General features: G+C 39.5%; 2 protein-coding genes across 9 annotated transcripts; both read right to left on the bottom strand.

The window, feature by feature from the left end:
• Positions 1–3,549: 3,549 nt before the first annotated feature.
• On the bottom strand, positions 3,550–7,209 carry LOC121989812 (leucine-rich repeat receptor-like serine/threonine-protein kinase BAM3). 4 transcript variants are annotated; one of them, XR_006114329.1, is made up of 3 exons: positions 4,575–7,209; positions 3,799–4,223; positions 3,550–3,707 (listed from the first exon to the last, which is right to left on the bottom strand). XR_006114329.1 is itself a non-coding variant. In XM_042544081.1 (2 exons), the coding sequence occupies exons 1-2, from the start codon at positions 7,207–7,209 to the stop codon at positions 3,886–3,888; spliced, it is 2,973 nt and encodes a 990-aa protein (XP_042400015.1). In that variant the 3' UTR covers positions 3,722–3,885. The 4 variants fall into 4 exon arrangements, 2 of the variants coding, with proteins under 2 accessions (XP_042400015.1, XP_042400016.1); XR_006114330.1 differs by having other exon boundaries at positions 3,550–3,704; XM_042544081.1 differs by lacking the exon at positions 3,550–3,707 and having other exon boundaries at positions 3,722–4,223.
• Positions 7,210–7,333: 124 nt separating this feature from the next.
• On the bottom strand, positions 7,334–18,018 carry LOC121989813. Of its 5 annotated transcripts, none has more exons than XM_042544086.1 (5): positions 17,745–18,018; positions 16,392–17,003; positions 15,963–16,118; positions 12,603–12,638; positions 7,334–7,487 (listed from the first exon to the last, which is right to left on the bottom strand). In XM_042544086.1, exons 1-4 carry the CDS (start codon positions 17,898–17,900, stop codon positions 12,603–12,605), a joined length of 960 nt encoding a protein of 319 aa, XP_042400020.1. In that variant the 5' UTR covers positions 17,901–18,018; the 3' UTR covers positions 7,334–7,487. The 5 variants fall into 5 exon arrangements, with proteins under 5 accessions (XP_042400020.1, XP_042400019.1, XP_042400022.1 ...); XM_042544085.1 differs by lacking the exon at positions 7,334–7,487 and adding an exon at positions 8,859–12,520; XM_042544088.1 differs by lacking the exon at positions 7,334–7,487 and having other exon boundaries at positions 12,602–13,738.
• Positions 18,019–18,985: the final 967 nt, after the last annotated feature.

The following is an 18,985-nucleotide window of genomic DNA, read 5'->3' as shown; positions in this document are numbered from 1 at the left end:
TAACAATGGAAATTTTTTAGGTTTAATTGAAATGATAGCAGAATTTGATCCTATAATACAAGAACACCTTAAACGTATTCAAAATGGTAAAATTCATAATCATTATCTTGGTCATAATATATAAAATGAGTTAATAAATATATTAGGAAAAGAAGTAAATAATATTATAATTAAAAAAATAAAAGAAGCAAAATACTTTTCAGTTATACTTGATTGTACTCTTGATGTAAGTCATCAAGAACAAATGTCTCTTATATTACGATGTGTAGATATTTCAACAAGTCCAATCAAAATAGAATAATATTTTATAGAATTTTTAAAAGTAGATGATACATCAGGAAAAGGTCTTTTTGATACGCTTATTAATATAATAAAGAAAATTGAACTAGATGTGAATGACATAAGAGGACAAGGATATGATAATGGCGCTAATATGAAAGGTAAACAACAAGGTGTACAAAAGAGATTGTTAGATATAAATTCTAGGACTTTTTATACACCATGTGGTTGTCATAGTCTTAATTTAGTACTATGTGATATGACTACTTCTTGTCCTAGTGCTATAACATTTTTTGGTGTGATACAACATATTTACTCATTATTTTCTTCTTCTACAAAAAGATAGAAAATTTTACAAGACCATGTTTCTAATTTAACTCTTAAACCATTATCACAAACACGTTGGGAAAGTCATCTTGAAAGCGTTAAAACAATACAATATCAAGCTCCACAGATAAAAGAAGCTTTATATAAACTTGCAGAAACTAGTGATGATCCTAAAACAAAAAGTGAAGCAAATTCTTTAGCAACATATGAGTTTGAAAATTTTGAATTTTTATTAGGTATGATTATTTGGTATGATATATTATTTGCAGTTAACATTGTTAGTAAATTTTTACAATATAAAGATATGAACATTGCTATTGCATTAAATCAGTTAAAAGGTCTTGTTTCTTTTTTTAATGATTATAGAGAAAATGGATTTATATCTGTTGTGATTTCTGCTAAAGAGATTGCAAATGAAATAAATATAGAACCAAAATTTTGTGAAAAATGTGTAATTAGAAGAAATAAATGATTTGATGATAATAAAATTAATGAAGTGAAGCTTTCACCTGAAGAATCTTTTAAAATTAGTTACTTTGATTATATTATTCACCATGCCATTTCTTTACTTCAAAGTAGATTTGAACAATTTAAAATATATGAAGATAATTTTAGGAGGCGTTTGATTCTTTCCTACGAATAGGAATCGAAATGGGAATCATTGTATTGTGGAATGTGAATGAGTATGAGCATGAATATCACTCTTAAAAGCAATGTTTGGTTAGTTGCATATTTTCTATCGGAATAAATCAAAATTTCCCTTTTTACCCTTAAAGGAAAATAAGAGAAAAAATTAGATGTGAGAGAAAGATGAATGTAAGAGAAAAATATGATGAAAGAGAATGATGAGGGAGAAAGTCTGATGAGAGAGAAAGTGTGATGAGAAAGAATGAAGAGAGAGAAAGTGTTATGAGAGAAAATGAGAAAAGAGAGTGTGATAGGAGAGATCATGATGAGAGAAGATGAGAGAGAAAATATGATGTGAGAGAAAGTATGATGGGAGAGGATGAAGAGAGAGAAAATGTAATGAGAAAAATGAGGGGAAAGAGTGTGATGAGAGAGATTAAGGATAGAGAAAGTGTGATGAGGAAAAAAGAGAGCAGTGAGTGTGATGGGAGAGAGAAAGTATGATGAGAGAGAAAATGTGTTGAGGAAAAAAAGATGGAGTGTGACAAGAGAGATTGAGGAGAGAGAAAGTGTGATGAGAGTGAAAGTGTGATAAGAAAAAAAGAGAAAAGATAGTGTGATGGGAGAGATTGAGGAGAGAGAAAGTATGATGAGAGAAAAAGAAGGAAGAGAGTGCGATGGAAGAGATTGAGGAGAGAGAAAGTATGATGAGAGAGAAAGTGTAATGAGAAAAAAAGAGGAAAAAGAGTGTGATAGGAGAGAGAAAGTGTGTGATAAAATGATGAGAGAGAACAAGGAGAGAGAAGTGATATGAAAGAAAAAATAAATAAATATATTTTGATATTTGGTATTAAGGGAGAAAATTTTAGTTTTAGATCAAGGGTATAAGGAAATATTTTGATTGATGAAAATAGGATAATGACTCATTGAAGGGGAGGTACATGGGAATGAGTTATTACTCAATTTCAAGGATTCATTCCCTTATTTGCATTCCTATTCCTATGATCAAAACATTCTCATTCCCCACTCCTATTCCCCTAAACCAAATCCCCCCCTTAATTTTTTATATGATGTAGAAAAGTTAAAATTGCTTGATGATGAGTTTTTAAAAATAAAATGTTTAAATCTTGAAAATTTTTTAACACATGACATGTTATCTGATATTGATGGTTTAGATTTATTTTTAGAATTAAAAGTTTTAAGAGAAATAATAAATCCAAAATTAAAAACAACACTTGAGGTATTGAAACTTATAAAAAAATTAAATTCTTTTCCTAATGTATGGATAGCTTATAGAATATTATTAACTATACTTGTTAGTGTAACTTCAGCAGAAAGAAATTTTTCAAAATTAAAATTAATAAAGTTTTATTTACGTTCAACAATGTCTCAAAAAAGATTAAATAATCTAGTAATTTTATCAATTGAATAAAAATATTATCAAAACTCGAATATAAAAATTTAATTAATAATTTTGTATCTCAAAAAGTTAGAAAAACAAAATTTTACATAAAAAATATTTTAAATTAATATTTTATTTTTTTAAAAAAAAATTAAACCTACCATTATCGATCCGAAGTCCGAATGAAAAAGGATGATGAAAATTTTAAAAATATATATATTAAAGGCTTTTTTTTTTTTTTTTTTTTTTTTTTTTTGAGGCGGGCCTCATAGAATCTTGAGTCGGGCTACAAGTTGCAAACTAGTGTGCGTAGACATTGAGCAGCAACAGCAGCCGTGCGACTCCATTTGCCACTGCCATGACAGCCACAGAAAGAAAAACTCCCACACAAGCATTTTATGTCGCTATCTCTGATCCATATGCGTACATCTACAAGTATAAATTATTTAGGGTAAAAAGACAAGGAGAAGGATGGCAGAGGTGGTCTGGTCTGGTCTGATCTGATCTGCAACTCTGCATGCATGGTCGCATTCTTCTGCTGTTAAGCTTCAGCATTCAAATTCAATGACATTGTCTGTCTTCTTCCTCTTCTTTCAGTGCTTTTCCCAGCAGCCATTGTTGACACTCTGCCTTGCTTTACAAATTAATTTGCACGAGGTCCCTAAACACCAGGGTTCCTATTCATTAATTGTTTTGTGCCTCTCTCACAAATGAATCCAAGTCGAACTCCTCCCGTATTCCAATGGATTCATTGTCTGATTCTCACTCTCATTTTCTTCTTCATCTTCATCTTCTTCTTCCTTGAACAGGCTGCACTGCATGCCATGCTCACTCCTCGGTTTTGTTTTAATCATCTTCTCGGGAGCAAACATGCTTCATGTTCCCTCACTTTTCCCTGTCACCACCTCTCTTCCTCTTCTTCTTCATTCTCATTTTGTAAGCATTCAGTGATTCAGATCATCTACGACTCCGCTGACAACATTTCTTTTCCATGTCCCTCTGCATGCACTCATCTTTCATCCATGCCAGCTACTTTAGTCTGTACGTACGCAAGGAGTATGATACAGTGCTGCTGCAAAAGCCATGAACATGAAAGCAACAGATTCCTAGCATTAACATATCAAATATCAAATCAATAATACACTCACAATCTCGCTCATTACCTTAAAATCACTAGTTAAAACACACACGGAATCTTAGTTCATCATTCACTGACAAAACTGCAGAATCCCAGAGCAACCAGATCATGACTAGCTTGGGTGTAGAACAGAGGAGGGCTTGGCTTGTTCCAGCATTTGTATCACCTCTCTCATGGTCGGCCTCTCCACGCTGTGCTCCTGCACGCACAGCATGGCAACAAAGAACACCTGCATGGCCTCCTCCACCGGCACGTTGCTCAGCCAGGGGTCCAGGATCTTCACCACCCCTTCCTTGCTCCAGTTCGTGACGATCCTCGTCCACTGGACAAGGTCCAGTCCTTCCTCGCCGAAGTCACCCACCGGACGTCGGCCGGTGATGAGCTCCAGCAGTACTACTCCGAAGCTGTACACGTCGCTCTTCTCGTCCACCTTCAGAGTGTACGCGTATTCTGCATCACGAAAATATAAAATCAGGGATTCCGATCAAGATTCATGAGGCAAAAGGGATGAGGAGCCCGGTTCTTGAAAGAGAAAAAGCAAGGCAAATGCCGTTTGCTTTCTTTGAGGAGTTGGTCGGGCGATCTCAGTGCCCTTCTTTTGATTGAAAGGGATCTCTCACTCAGTGCCATGATTCTCAGAGCAGGAAGAGTGTAGACAAAGTGTACTGCTCGGAGCTTCAAAGTCTGAACCATCCATATATAATATAGCGAGGATCTTGCTCGACTAAACGAACTTATCTACAATGATTTGACCTATAAGTAAAAAGATGATACTGAAAGCAAAGCAGAAAGGATGATTACCGGGAGCAATGTAGCCATAAGAGCCAGCAATGGCGGACATGCATTCGGAGGCTCCAGTGTCCCTCAAGTACTTGGCCAGCCCGAAATCAGCTACATGAGCTTCAAAGTTTGCATCCAACAAGATGTTGTTGCACTTGACATCCCGGTGAAGAATCGGAGGGCGACAGTCGTGGTGCAGGTAGCACATTCCTTTGGCCGATTCGATGGCGATCCTGAGCCTCATTTGCCAATTGAGATACCCAGCTCTCTTTCCATGGAGCAACTCTCCTAAGTTTCCATTGGGCATGTACTCGTAGACCAGCAACTTGCAGTCGTTGTTGGAGCAGAAGGCGAGCAACCTGACGATGTTGCGATGTCTAATCTTGCCCAGTGTTTGAATCTCTGCAGAGAATCCGTTGTCATGCGTCGACCCTTTGCTGATTCCGAGCAGTCGCTTCACTGCGACCTCTTCGCCGTTAGGCATCGTGCCTCGGTAGACGATGCCAGCTCCTCCTCTCCCGATGATGCAGTTCTCTTTGAGGCATTCTACAATCTCTTGACTCCCGAAATCCAATTTCTGGAACGCAGTCAATTTCCACAAATTAGAGTTTCTTGCCATCACGGACCGCGTCTTGATGGCCACCGTGATGGCGAAAACTATGGAACACAGTAAGAGGCCCAGAGCAAACAGGAGTTTGGACTTCCCGGGGAGCTGGAGCTTGAAACTTCCTTGTTGGTCTCGATGGAACTGAGAACTTGCTGAGATGTTGCAGGGGTTCAGAATTGGCCCGCATAGCTGAGGATTGGAAAGGAAGGACGAAGCGTTGAAGTAGGCAAACTGCCCTGTCTCCGGCACTCTGCCGGAGAAGTCATTGTGAGAGAAGTCGACCGAAGTTAGACTCTTCATGCTCCCCATTTCCTTTGGAATGGCTCCGGCCAACTGGTTCCATGAAACATTCAGATAGTTCAGAATCCTAATTTGAGACACTTGGTACGGCATCTCACCGGTTAATTGGTTCTGGCTCAAGTCCAAGTAGGTCAGCAGCAAGCAATCGCCAAGCTCAGGAGGGATCCGACCAGAGAAGTTGTTCGTGCTCATATCTATCTTTAGCACGTGCTTGAGAAGACCAACCTGAGGTGGGATTTCTCCGGTGAACTGGTTGTCACTGAGAAGAAGAATCTGCAATGCCGAGAAGTTGCCAATGGAGCCTGGGAGAGGTCCGAAAAACCGGTTGTTCGATAGATTAAGCTGGCCTAGCTTTGTAGGTGGCTTTGCAGGTTCATCTGTTAGAACTCCGGTGAGGTAATTGTTTTGCAACTCCAGCAGTAACAATTCCGGTAGGTAGAGGAAGCCTCCGGGAATAGACCCGGTTAAGTAGTTCTGTCCCATGCGCACCCTCACAAGAGTTGCGCACTCGCCAAGGTCATCCGGCAGAGGACCAAAGAGGAAGTTGTTGAGCAAGATCAGTATCTCCAACTTCCTCCCGATGCAGAGAGCTCTGGGGACCAATCCAGTGAGTTTGTTGGTGGAGAGATCGAGCTCGCGGAGTTTGCCATTCTGTCCAAGTTTGGGAGGGATAATACCAGTGAAGTTGTTGTGCCACAGTTTCAGCACCTCCAAACAGGGCAGCTCTGCGATGAACAATGGGATTTCTCCATGGAACTGGTTGAGGAACATGTGCAGCAACTTGAGCTCCTGGAGATTCCCAAACTCACTCGGTATCTCCCCGGTTAGCGCATTGTTGGAGATGTCGAGGAATCTTAAGTTGCTCAAGTTGCCAATTTGGGGAGGAACGGTGCCGGTGAGCTGGTTCGTCTGCAGGAACAGAGTGTCCAACTTCACAAGATCCCCCAACTGGTGCGGGATTTCACCCTTCAAGCCGCAGCTCGAGAGGTCAAGGTGGAGGAGATTAGTCAACCTGCCGAGCTCCACCGGAATGCCACCGTCGAAGTCATTGAAGTAGCCTAAGTAAAGCTGCTTGAGAGTGGTGAGGTTGCCGAGCTCGGGTGGAATGCGGCCACCCAAATCGTTCCCAGCCAATGACAGATAGCTAATGGCAGGAAAACCACCGTAAGTGGCCGGGATCAGGCCGGAGAAGTAGTTCCCGCCGAGGTCCAAGTGGCGGAGCAGAGGCAGCTCCGGGAGCGCCACCGGGAGCGACCCGGAGAAGTCATTATTGTACGCGTCGAAAACTTGCAGCTCCACCATTCCAGAGAAGAAGTTCCAGTCCAGGGAGCCATTGAAGCGGTTGTTGGAGATGTTGAGGAACTGGAGGTGCGGGAGCTGGCAGACGCTGGCGGGGAACTCACCGGCGAAGTTGTTGCCAGAGACCGACAGGCGAGCGATCGCCCTCAGCTCAGCTATCCTCGGCGAGAGGAAACCGGAGACGTTGAGGTTGGAGACGTCGAGCTCGGTGACCCCGCGCCCGGAGGCATCGCACCGGACGCCGTTCCACGAGCAGACCGAAGCATGATTCCACGAGCTCCAGCTCCGGAAGAAGTCGTCAGACGTGCGGAAAGATTGCTTGATGGAAAGAAGAGCAGAAGCCTGCTTCTTCAGGGAAAGGCCGGGGGAGGAAGCCGGAGAGGCGGCTGAGAAGAGAAAGAGAAGAGAAGCAGAGAGGAAAAGGAAGAAGCTTGCACCAAGCATGGCCATGGAGAGATAGTGAGAAAGCAGAGGAGGTAGCTCGATGACTGGTGCAATGGAGGAATGAGGATGGTGGCGTTGATATGGAGATGGCTCAAGCTGCTGTTGCTATCTCTCTTTTTTCTTGGGAGGAAAAGCTAAAGACTAAAGGGCAGGAGCTTGTATTAAAAGAGGATACAAGGCCCTGTTGGAGCAGGACTGGTCATTATATTGGTCGACGTTCCTCTGCATGAGCACAACTTTTGTTCAGCAAGTTCCTCACTCACTCACCTTGTGACTTCCCTCTTCTGCAAAACAATAATAATAATAATGCAGAAAAACTTATGTTAATTTAAACTCAAACAAGATAATGAAATGGTCTGGACACTGTCTCCAGTCTCAGTTTGTTCAAACTCAGCAGTGCAGTCATCAGTCTGTTTGTTTGCGAGCGGATCGAAGAGCTGAATGAACAAGTTGCTTCCTTCAGTATTTGGTATTCAGTAATGATCAAGAAGTGCCCTACGATCAGGGACAGCTACCAGCCTTTTAGGAATGGATGAACATGCTCTATCAAGACTCACTTTTGCCCTTTAGGCCAAAAACGAGCCTCTTTTTTAACAGGAAAATGCACAATAACAAAAGACTGCACAAAGAGACTCCTTAAAGCAGCAACTGAGATATGGGGCCAAGGAGAAAAGAGGCTCCAAGTGCCATCCAATACCAGCCATCTTTGCACTGCAGTGGTCTAATATAACAGCTATTTATCTAGCAATTGATCATGAATTATGATGACTATTCATCATATCTGAAATTGGTGATAGTAGTGAGATGTGACGTGGCTCTATTACTAATTTGATGAAGATTCCGTGTTGTCCCGTAGCACAGGGAGTGTTAGTGTCGAGTCAGGAAAAGAGTCTCAACGTTGGTCTTCCGACACTCAAGTCAGTGCTCGATTTTGGAGAAAAAAGTAATAACTATGAACTGTAGCAGATAGTGTGTGCAAATAAGAAGCATTGCATACATCTGCTTATAGATGGAGACGTCTTTTATAGTGTTGTTGTTGCATTATACACGCATCTCAAAGTATTAGCACGTTTTCAAAAGTTTTTCTAAGAAATGACCGACTATAAAGTACCCCTGACACATTTCCTTAAATAAGCCTACAAATTGTTGTGACTTCACAGGTTGGAAGCTTTTAAAGGACGATTTGCTAACATGATATTCTCTGTCCTTTCCGGCACAAACTTCCAAAAGAGTATGATATGACAAGTATCTAGGCTCCGCTATAAGCCGACTGGCGACCACTCAGTCAAGAGCTTGCCAGCTCAGCTTTCCATAACGCAACCACTGACTTGTTCTTCATTTGGTCCTTCATGTTGTCAGAAAGGCGCATTGTGTCCGATCGGCCTTGTGTCTGATCGGACCTTAGGTTCAATTGACAAGGACGGTGGACCGGATAAATTAGTACTTAGCTCTAAATCCCATCTGCGAGTTGCAATGGATAATTGTTCAGGTGGTCTGATCAGGCCCTCACGTCCGACCGACGTTATAAGGCCCGCTCGGCCAACCTTGCCTAATCAGTAATTCTAGGTCCATCTGACCTTGCGACTTTGATCGTTTGACTTTGAATTCCACGTCAGTTGGTCCTTGCAGTTTTGACCCGCTTTTTGAGGGACTAATCTTTATCATTGTATCACAAGACTTTCCCTTAAGTCTAGTCGAAGGACGCTGGAAGTCCAACTGATTTGACACTTAGTATTTTTTGTAACTCTTATTTCCAACCGGGCATTTTGCCATCTGGGTCGTCGCTCAGCTCGAATGATTACTGCCCTTACTTACAATCCTAAGGAAACTCATTTCTGCCCAATTGGGAAACTCCGAGGTTGACATCGATTGGATCGAATGTTAGAGACACTTAGCTATTCATTATCTCTTTTTTGATTTTTTTTTTTCTTGAGCGGTTTCCTATACTCATAGTGTCTTTTATTGCTACTAATGTTATCCTGATTTCTTAAAAATTACTCAAATCCTTTGCCATTAATGCAAAATATGTCGAACATGTTTTTTCATTATACGTCTGCTGATTGTTTCCATTCCTCATTAATGTCACATGTGATTGACTGCCATATGTAATACTTTCATGCCTCCAAATGTTCGATGTGACATGCAACTGTTGGGATTCAATGTGAATGCTATTTTTTGAATTTTGACGGCATAGATCAAGTTTTGTTTTACTAAACCCTTGATCGGACAACTCTAAATAACCGACGACATGATTTTTAAGGCCTTCGTTTCTCCTCACACTATGTTGCCCTTGTCTTCGTTTTCATCTGCTCCTTTGCTCTCTGTCTCACATAGCCAGTAGTTCTCACCCAGTAAGTTCTCTCTTTTTTTTCTCCTTTCGATCTTTGATCTTCATCTTTCTTTACATGACACACTCTCCTCCTCCTCTTGTTATCCTCGAACTGTGGTGCACCTCCACGTCGTCAGATATTAATGGTGATGAAGTAGATTAAATGAAAATGACTTACCACATTCCTTATGATCATACGCTTACCATTCCATCTGCCTACGATTGCCCCCACACCCCTCCTAAAGCCCTTCTGACTTTTTTCAAGGACCAGCTTTACGCCGACCTCCGTTTCCCAATCCATCCTTTTTTAACGAAAATTTGTAGATACTTTCATATTCCATTACAGCAACTAGTACCTAACTCTTTTAGGTTACTGTGTGGAGTAGCAGTATTGTTCCATCTTTATAGGATTTCCCTTAATCCTCACATTTTTTATTATTTTTATTACCCTAAACAATCTGAACAGGGCATCTTCTTCCTCCAAGCCTGGGTCGGCGCCGTGTATTTTGATAAGATGTCCTCCTCCAACAAGTGTCAAAAGTCTCATTACTTCTATGTCCAACTTCCCAGCCGGGCTGCCTTCTCGAGAGGGTGGCAAATGCAAATACCCAATTCCTCTAAGCTAGGAAAATATCGATGGGAGTCGACCTACATCCAAGCCGCGGCACAACTAATCGGCATGAAATATCACAGACACAAGTTGCTGCTGGAGAGTGTTTTGTATATGTTCGGGCTGAGTCTCGTCCACGCCCTATTACCCTGCACTTTTGATGAGTAGCCTTTTCTTCCCTTATTTTTTGATCTAGCTGATTTTTTTCTCTTTTTTTATAGCAAAAATGATGTTTAGGACGTTACACAGTGGCTCCACTAAGTTAACTGATGAAGAGATGGAAGCTCATGGAGTTACTGAGCTGGAGAGCTATGAGCTATTGCCGGTCGGAACCTCAAAAGCACCGACTGGTGAAGAAGAAGCGAGTAGAGTAGCGAGGAGTGATGCTGCTACAAATACTGGGGAGCTACCTCTCGAGCGGCCTTCTTTGGTGCCTGTAGCAGTGCCTTTGGAGTCCATGACTTTCGTTGAGCCCTTGGTTCAGCGTCAACGCCGTAACAGACTTCGAACGAAAGCTGCTGCCCGCTCACAACTTCTGTCCCCCAAACTTCTGTTGTCACATTCATGCAGTGACCAGCATCTGAACGGGGCGAAAGCTCCACTTTTGCCGCTCCTGAGAGAGCAACGGGCGGACCAACTCCCCCATCCTCCGACCAGATGCCATTATCGTTCAACCCATTTCTTATCTGCTATCTGTGCCAGCCGACCCCTTTTCCACCATTCACTCCACTCCAATATCCAAATACATGGGCAAGGCTAGCTTAGAGCCAATTGGCTACACTTCGCACAAGCATGTAATGGACATCCTAAGATTGCCAACCGATGAGTGGTGCTACCCTAAACTAGAGGAGCCACGTGCCCCTGAGCATAAGATAAGGATTCAGGGTCCCTTAGCCCATACCTGAGTGGAAGCCAGAGCCAAGGTGGCGACCATTCCCCTTGATGAGTTGGCCAATCGATTTAGCCAAAATTCCATGGGGGTAAGTAAGTTCGTATAACATTTTAAATAATTATATTTTCCACTCAGCTCGGCTTTAATTAATTTCTTTGTGTACCAATTTTGGGTGGACGGCTTGACTCTTTGCTAAAGGCTAGCCTAGTTAGACCATGAGCTCAAGCAGGCGCAAACCTCGGTCGAGGATGCAAGCACTTCAAGTCCTTGATCGAACGCTTAACTATAGAGGCTACCCAATTGAAGGAGGACTTGGAGAAATAGCCTAAGCAACTCCTTGGGTCCGAGTGAGCATTGACCATGGATTTGGACATTGGAGTGGAACAAATGGTGGAAAAAGGGCCCATCAGGCCAGCTGGCACAAGTAGCAGATAAGAAATGGGTGGACGCGATGGCACCGAACGGTGGCTTGGATAGGGAGGGCGTCTGATCGGAGAATAGGGGAAATATGATTCTGTCCAAAATCAATAAAGGCGGTGAGCTGTGACGTGGCTCTATTGCTAACTCGATAAAGACTTTGCAGTGTCCTACAACACAGGGAGCATTAGTGTTGGGCCAAGGAAGGGGTTCCTTGCATTGGTCCTCCAACACTCAAGTCAGTGCTCGATTTTGGAGAAGAAAGTAGTAATTATGAACTGTAGCAGATAGCGTGTGCAAATAAGAAGCATCGCATACCTTTGCCTGCAGATGAAGACCCTTTTATAGTATCATTGTTGCATTATGCATGCATCTTAAAGCATTGACACGTTTCCCAAAGCTTTCTTAAGAAAGGACAGACCATAAAGTGCCTCTAACACTTTTCCTTAAACGAGCCACCAAATCGTTGACTTGACAAGCTGGAAGCTTCTAAAGGACGATTTGCCAACGAAATATTCTTTGTCCTTTCTAGCACAAACTTCTAAAAGAGTACAATATGACAGGTATCTAGGCTCCGTTATAGGCCAATCGGTGGTCACTCGACCGAGAGCTTGCCAGCTCGGCTTTCCAGAATGCATCCATTGACTTGTTCTTCATTCAACCCTCATGTTGTCAGAAAGGTACATTGTGTCTGATCGGCCTTGTGCCCGATCGAACTTTAGGTCTGATCGGCTAGGATGGTGTACCGAGTAAATTAGTACTTAGCTCCAAATTCTATCTGCGAGTTGCGAAGGACAGCTATTCGAGTGGCCCGATCGGCCCTTAACATCCGACTGACGTTGCAAGGCCCGCTTGGCCAACCCTGCCTAGTCATTAATTCCGGGTTCGATCGACCATGTGACTTCGACCTCCATGTCAATTGATCCTCCCGTCTTTGACCCACTTTTTTAGAGGACCCATCTTTATCACTGTATCAACTAGGAAGAATAGAATGCTACTTTCTTCCTGTATTTTCTAGAGGCTTGAATCTTCGAGTGTTCAAGGAATTGAATTATAGTGGAATATTTTCCTACAACTCATAATAAAAGTCAGATCATGAGTAAGAAACAATCTTGAAGCTTAACAAATGACTTGAAGATTTGGGCACTCACTTAGGCTCTATTCCTTTTAAAATTCGCAGTTGCAACCTGCCAAAGGATTCAAGTATAAACACATCATGACATTTTTTTAATCCAACACAAAAGCACCAATTTAGCTATACTCTTATTACTGCTATATAAAGGGTCTCTAAAATAAACAAGACTAAAAAAAAAAGGTACATAGATGATGCTAATTATACTCACTTTACATGAATCTTTTAAATATTGCCAACACTTATACTACTACTAAGGCCAATGAATGAACTGATGAACTCTGTATTATTTATTTTTTATCTTTCCTAATAAACAGAGCATATAATGTACAATTTTAGGAAAATTTGCAACAGGATTGGGTGGAACATAAGGTCTTCTGTCCAAAAACAAAAAATCTAGTGTGTCCTTGAGTTATTATCTTCTCCCCTGAAAATTAAATGATAAATATACTTGAGAAATAGAGTTAGTTTTTAGATTGTACTGAATATTTTTGTTCCTCACAAAGATTATGGTATTTTTTATACAATAAAATAAAGATGAAAAGATTAAATACCATGAGAGGCTTGAATCATCGAGTGTTCAAGGCATCAAATTATAGTGGAATATTTTCCTACAACTTAATAAAAATCAGATCATGAGTAAGAAACAATCTTGAAGCTTAACAAATGACTTGAAGCTTTGGACATTCACTTAGGCTCCATCCCTTTTGAAATTCACAGTTGCAACTAGCCAGAGGATTCAAGTATAAACACATCATGACATTTTTATTAATCAAACACAAAAGCACCAATTTAGCTATAATCTTATTGCTACTATTTAAAGGGTATCTGGAATAAACAATACTCAAAAAAAGATATATAGATGATGCTAATTATAATCGTATTACATGAATCTTTTATATATTGTCATCACTTCTTCTTCTTCTTCTTCTTCTTCTACTACTACTACTACTACTACTCTACTACTACTACTACTACTACTGAGGCCAATGAATGAACTGATGAACTCTGTTCATTATTTATTTTTTATCTTTCCTAATAAATAGAGCATGTAATGTACAATTTTAGGAGAATTTGCAACAGGATTAGGTGGAACATAAGATCTTCTGTTCGAAAACAAAAATCTCGTATGTCCTTGAGTTATTATCTTCTCCCCTGAAAATCAAATGATAAATATATTTCAGAAATAAAGTTAGTGTTTTAGATTTTACTGAATATTTTTGTTCCTCACAAAGATTATGGTATTTTTTTATATAGTAAACTAAAGATGAAAAGATTAAATATCACGAGAGCTTGGAAGGTGAATGACTCTGGAATCTACAGAAACTACTGAACAAGTAGGAAGAGGAAGAAAACAAGCCTGCTCTCTATCTTACCAATCTCAGATGCTTGTTACCATGTCTTTCCTGTTTAACTAATAGAACAAAATTCAAAGTCAAAGTCATATGGCCTGCATGGTCTCTTCACGTTACATGTTTGGTCTGATCTTATCATTTAGATATATTTTACTTGATTGTGATATTAAAATTTATTTTTTTAAAAAATGATTTTATGTTTGATGGAAAAACATAATCTCCTCCCTCCTCTGGATTAAACTAATTTGGCGAGCTAATTGAGTAAACTAGTTGTCATAATCCTCTTCTCCAAGTTGAAATAACCACGGGAGCCAATTGAATAAACTTGTTAAATTAGTCGAGCCAACCTAACTAACCTGTCTCAAATTAATTCACTTGGACCGACAGATAAATCTAGATTGAATTGACTGAACTGACCAGAACAATCAAACCATCTGACTCAAAGTCGTCTGATCCTTTTTGCCAATCTAGTTTGTATCCTTAAACATTAGTGAATAGAGAATAATTGACTAATAAAGTGACTAAAATAATTTTCCTGAAACAAATGAAGTTTTAGCCGCCTAATTAGTTACTGCATCACCATCAACTCATCAAGGTTGGTTTGGCCTATTCTATTTGAATGGGGCGCAGTCTGGACCGTAAAGATGGACCACTCTATTTATTGGTAGGATCTTATAGACCCTACCTCTTATATAAATTGGGTTCATAGGATCCCACCAATGAGTGACCCTGATCCAAAAACGGACCAGAGGTACAGGAGCGGACCAAAGGTACAGGTCCAGAGGATCCCGTCCCATTTGAATGGTCTAAAACAAGGCAAGAAGTCTGAGATTTTACTTCACACCCCAAAATTTTTTTAAAAAAAATCTGAGATTGTTAGTCAAACGAATTGAATGCTGTGTATAAGTAAAAATGAGGACTATTTCAAGGTATATCAAGTAGATGTAAGATATAATTCATATTCAATGGCCATGAGTGATTGATTTCTTGGGGCTGTGGAAAGTATCAATAGAACTGAGACAAGTGCTACCATGGCATGGGTTGAATTAGTAGGTTCTGCTAGTGTTTACTTGAGCAAAATGTATGTTTATTCTTCATTGCCCGATGCTCTGATTGAAGTATTGAAGACCATACCATAATCTTACAAAATGTTCTCTTCCACCTAAGGGGCAAATGATGAACATACAAGAGCAAAGATATTAAATCCATGTGTGCTACAAATATTTAGTGACCAAAATCCAAAAAAACTATCGATTCTCTTGTCATTCATACTACTGCACAGAACTGCAAGTGCGTTTCTACATACTGATGTGGATACCATGTGATAGAAAGATTTATATGATCATGAATATAATCCTAATCAAAGAAAATACGTCCGTCCATATATGATACCAGCTTCAACAGCTTGCATAGTTAACTATTTGGATAGACAAGTTTGGTTATTCGGTCTTTGCAAATCTTCCCCTTATCCTAGGTTGATTGTCGGCAAGAGCCTTCCTGCAAGCATACTGCAAAACGCCCCAAAGTTTATCAATTTCTAGAATTTGTGTTTGACTGAAAGTTATAAACAAATAGCTACATTTGCAAGCACTTCATGGGCTCAACACCCAAAAATAACTTTTTATTGTGGTGCCAATGTAGTTTAGACTAGTGATAGCATACTTCTTCACGATGACAAATTTATTTGTTACAAAAAATAGCAGTATCAACTGACAGATCAAAAATTTTTTCATTCTTGGTTCCAATAAGGAATTGCCTTTTTTGCTGTGCGGTATCCAAATTACAAGGAAGATATGGCACACTTTTTTCAATCTAATAATACAGTGTTATGTTCAGTTAAATGTCTTTAGTTATTTAAAATGCTGAAATTTTTTACTTGTATAGTTATCTTCACTTTTATTCTCTTATCAAGTTTGTTGTGTATAATCCTCATATCAATTATTCTAGTGTAGGGTACTCCAACTTTCAAGGCTTTACTTACTTTAGAAAGAATTATAAAGGGCAAAAAAATTTTAAGTTCGCACCTTTATTTGTCTGGCAAAGTTTCTCTTACTCTTCTTCTCCCTGTATCTGGAAAGTTTTTGTAGTCGCTGTTCTGTCTTATCGATGGAAAGGAGTTGCTCAAATGAAGAGCATGCAGTGGTTGTATTTCTTGAGTTGGCACTTTTACTGCCAAGATTCTGACAATAAAAAGTAAAAAATAAACGATCCTGCCCATATCGGCATACATCAGGTACAAATTTACTATAAGTGATATATCTCGATGAACTAATAACAATCTCAGGGAAATTCTCCATCTCTCAAGAGGGAAATATTCATTAGTCTTTAAGACATGGTAAGATCAAATCCTGTGCTAGTTAAACCTTCATAGCCAAACATTGAAGAGATAAACCATAACCATGAACAAAAATTAAACAAGGAAAATAGTCAGAACACTGGAAGTTTACTCATACCTCTATATCTCCTTCACTGCATGCTCTCTTCAAACCAAGTGCAGCTTCAAAATCCAATCCTTGGAAATCAAGGAACTCTGGTCTCCTAGTTGAACTAGGAATCCATTCTAATGAGCTTAAACAATCAGAACTTGCACTTTTATGAATTAATATTTCTTCACAATTAGCTTTTTCTGGAGGTGGAACTTCAACTGTTTCGAATGCAGGAATCTTCACTTCTAGGAGTTCAGAAATTGTCTCTTCAATCTGCGACTTATCAAGAATTGTTCCTTCTGCACAATTAATTTTTTTGGAAGGTGGGGGAACCTCAACCATTTCAGCTAAAAGAATCTTCACTTCTAGGAGATCAGAAATTGTCTCTTCAGTATCTGATTTCTCCATAAGGTCCTTCTTGCATTCATTGAAAATGTCACTCAGATGATCATTTTGGGTTGACTCTATATCTGCAGCCTTGATGGTTTCTGTGATGACATGTCCACCTGATATAACGGACATGGCATTAACCATAGGATCGAGTGCAGGATCTTCCAAGATAGGTTCTGGAGCGTTGAAAAGATCTCCTTCTCCTCCCATATCATATTCCAAAACAGAGGGAGCCTGTACCATATTGGCCTATACAAACAGTCAACAAGTGAACTATGGAAACAGTTTATATTAATGTACATACTTTAGTTTCTAATAAAAATAAGCAGCTCTACTGTGTTTTTCAACAGACATTTTAAATGATAAGCTCATAAAAATCGAAAGATGTTTCTAGTATGGCTATTAAGATAATTGTATTGATTGCCAACAATTTACTTCAATGGTTCCACTTTTGATTATAGTGCTTCTTTTTTTCTTTCAACTTGACAAAAGTTCCCATTTTTTCTCTTAGCAGGCAGCCACAATCACAATCACATCTCTATCTCATCTTTGAAGCTAAACTAAATATTATCCTCAAATTGAAGTCAAAAACTAAAATGTTTGAGCAGATTTCACAATTACGTATCTTTTCTTTTTAATATAGGATCGAGTATTGTCTAATAAATAAAAAAATTTCCAGTTTCTTTGCTTTCAAAGAATTTTGTCGACTTCAACCAAGCAATAAGTACTCTTCGATCTCAACCTTCCCGATCTTTGCTTTCAGAAAGTCCTCTTCGGAACTTCCCAAGTGGCATGCACTTCTTCTTGATCATCTTTCAAAATCCAGTAACAGTCCCAACAAATCAAACAACCACTTTTAGTATTTTCACTTTTCACCCCACAACCCTCAGCATCCGATCCAAATCTCCCCAAACCCTAGCATATTCCTCGACCGGACCCATTCAGGCCACAGTAAAAGCGAGATCGGTTTAACCAGAAGGAAAAAATTACCATGTTGCGCGAACCATCCTCGACGCCGACGCAGAATCGGGGGGAGAGAAAGCCCTCATCGGAGAACGGCAGGTAGGAGCTGTGCCCGCTACTGTAGTCATGGAAGAAGCCGTCCGAGAAGCCCAGAGGCAGCTGAAGCCCGGCCTCCGCATGCATCTTCGATCTCTCTTCCCTCTAACTTCTCTTCGATTACTTCGCTCGTGCTTCGCGAATCCTCTCCTCCTCCTTCGCGAACTGGAGGAAGAAGAAGCACGAAGAGACAGTAGCTGGGGAAGAGACAGAGGTCTATTTATAGAATACTTGCCTCTCCTCTCTTTTCCCCCCTCCTGTCTTCCAAAGTAAACGCACGCAAAATATAAACTTCGATATAATTAAATTTTAAATATGCTAAGATAACTTTATTAAAGTCATAATGTTCATCATTAACTTAGCGTAGTGTTTAAGATGGCAACGTATATAAATATTGTATTATTATTTTTTTGTCTTTATCAACTTCGATAGTGACATTAATTGGTCTGGTGCCACCTCATGATAGGCAATCAAGTGATTGATTGAGGGAAACAAATAAGGACAACAATTCAATTCCAATGTGCCTATCATCAACTTCAGTTCATTCCAAATTTTACAAATATTCATTCTATTTTAAATGAATTATAAAAAAAATTATTTCCTTTCCCGTTTACCTTTAAAGTCCGTAAAAAACAATACGAATTACTAACGATCGACTATAAATTAATTTAATAATTTATCTTTTTCTTATATAATTTTAAAATAGACAGTAAAAATATCTTAGATAAACATAATTACTTTTTTTTACTATCATATAAATAATTATTGGTACTTACATAAATATTGCTCTAATAAATTTTAAAGTCAATTCTATTTAAAATACTTTATTTGATGTCTGATCTCTCACATATAAAAGGGTTATTGTACTAGGACAAAGATCTTTCGTGATTTATGTTAGTGTAATTTTCCCTAGATTAAGGTTCACCAGGTTGACTAAATTTGAGTTGACTCAAACTTGAGGCTTGATGTTTAAATTTTGATGTTTGACAATATATGGAGATTGATGGTCAAAGGTTAACCAGAAGTCAAGTAAGTCAAGGTTGATTAGATATTTAACTGGGAAATCCGAATTGAAGGTTAGGTATAGACAAATCCAACGGGAATATTGATAGAAAATGAAAATTCAAGTGGGTCAATGTTAACCAGACTCTTGGTGTGAAAAATCTTGATGA

Source organism: Zingiber officinale, chromosome 6B (genome assembly GCF_018446385.1).
Source record: "Zingiber officinale cultivar Zhangliang chromosome 6B, Zo_v1.1, whole genome shotgun sequence".
In the NCBI taxonomy this organism is placed as follows: Eukaryota; Viridiplantae; Streptophyta; class Magnoliopsida; order Zingiberales; family Zingiberaceae; genus Zingiber; species Zingiber officinale.
Note: the sequence above shows the minus strand (reverse complement) of the source record. Positions and strands in the feature narration are given on the sequence as shown.

Coding starts and splice junctions, on each gene's coding strand:
- LOC121989812 (XM_042544081.1), bottom strand. CDS start 7,209: ATGGCCATGCTTGGTGCAAGCTTCTTCCTTTTCCTCTCTGCTTCTCTT. Junction 4,224..4,574: donor TTATGGCTACATTGCTCCCG/GTAATCATCCTT, acceptor TTCGTGATGCAG/AATACGCGTACACTCTGAAG.
- LOC121989813 (XM_042544083.1), bottom strand. CDS start 17,900: ATGCATGCGGAGGCCGGGCTTCAGCTGCCTCTGGGCTTCTCGGACGGC. Junction 16,119..16,391: donor GCAGTGAAGGAGATATAGAG/GTATGAGTAAAC, acceptor TTTTATTGTCAG/AATCTTGGCAGTAAAAGTGC. Junction 15,447..15,962: donor ACTTTGCCAGACAAATAAAG/GTGCGAACTTAA, acceptor GGCGTTTTGCAG/TATGCTTGCAGGAAGGCTCT.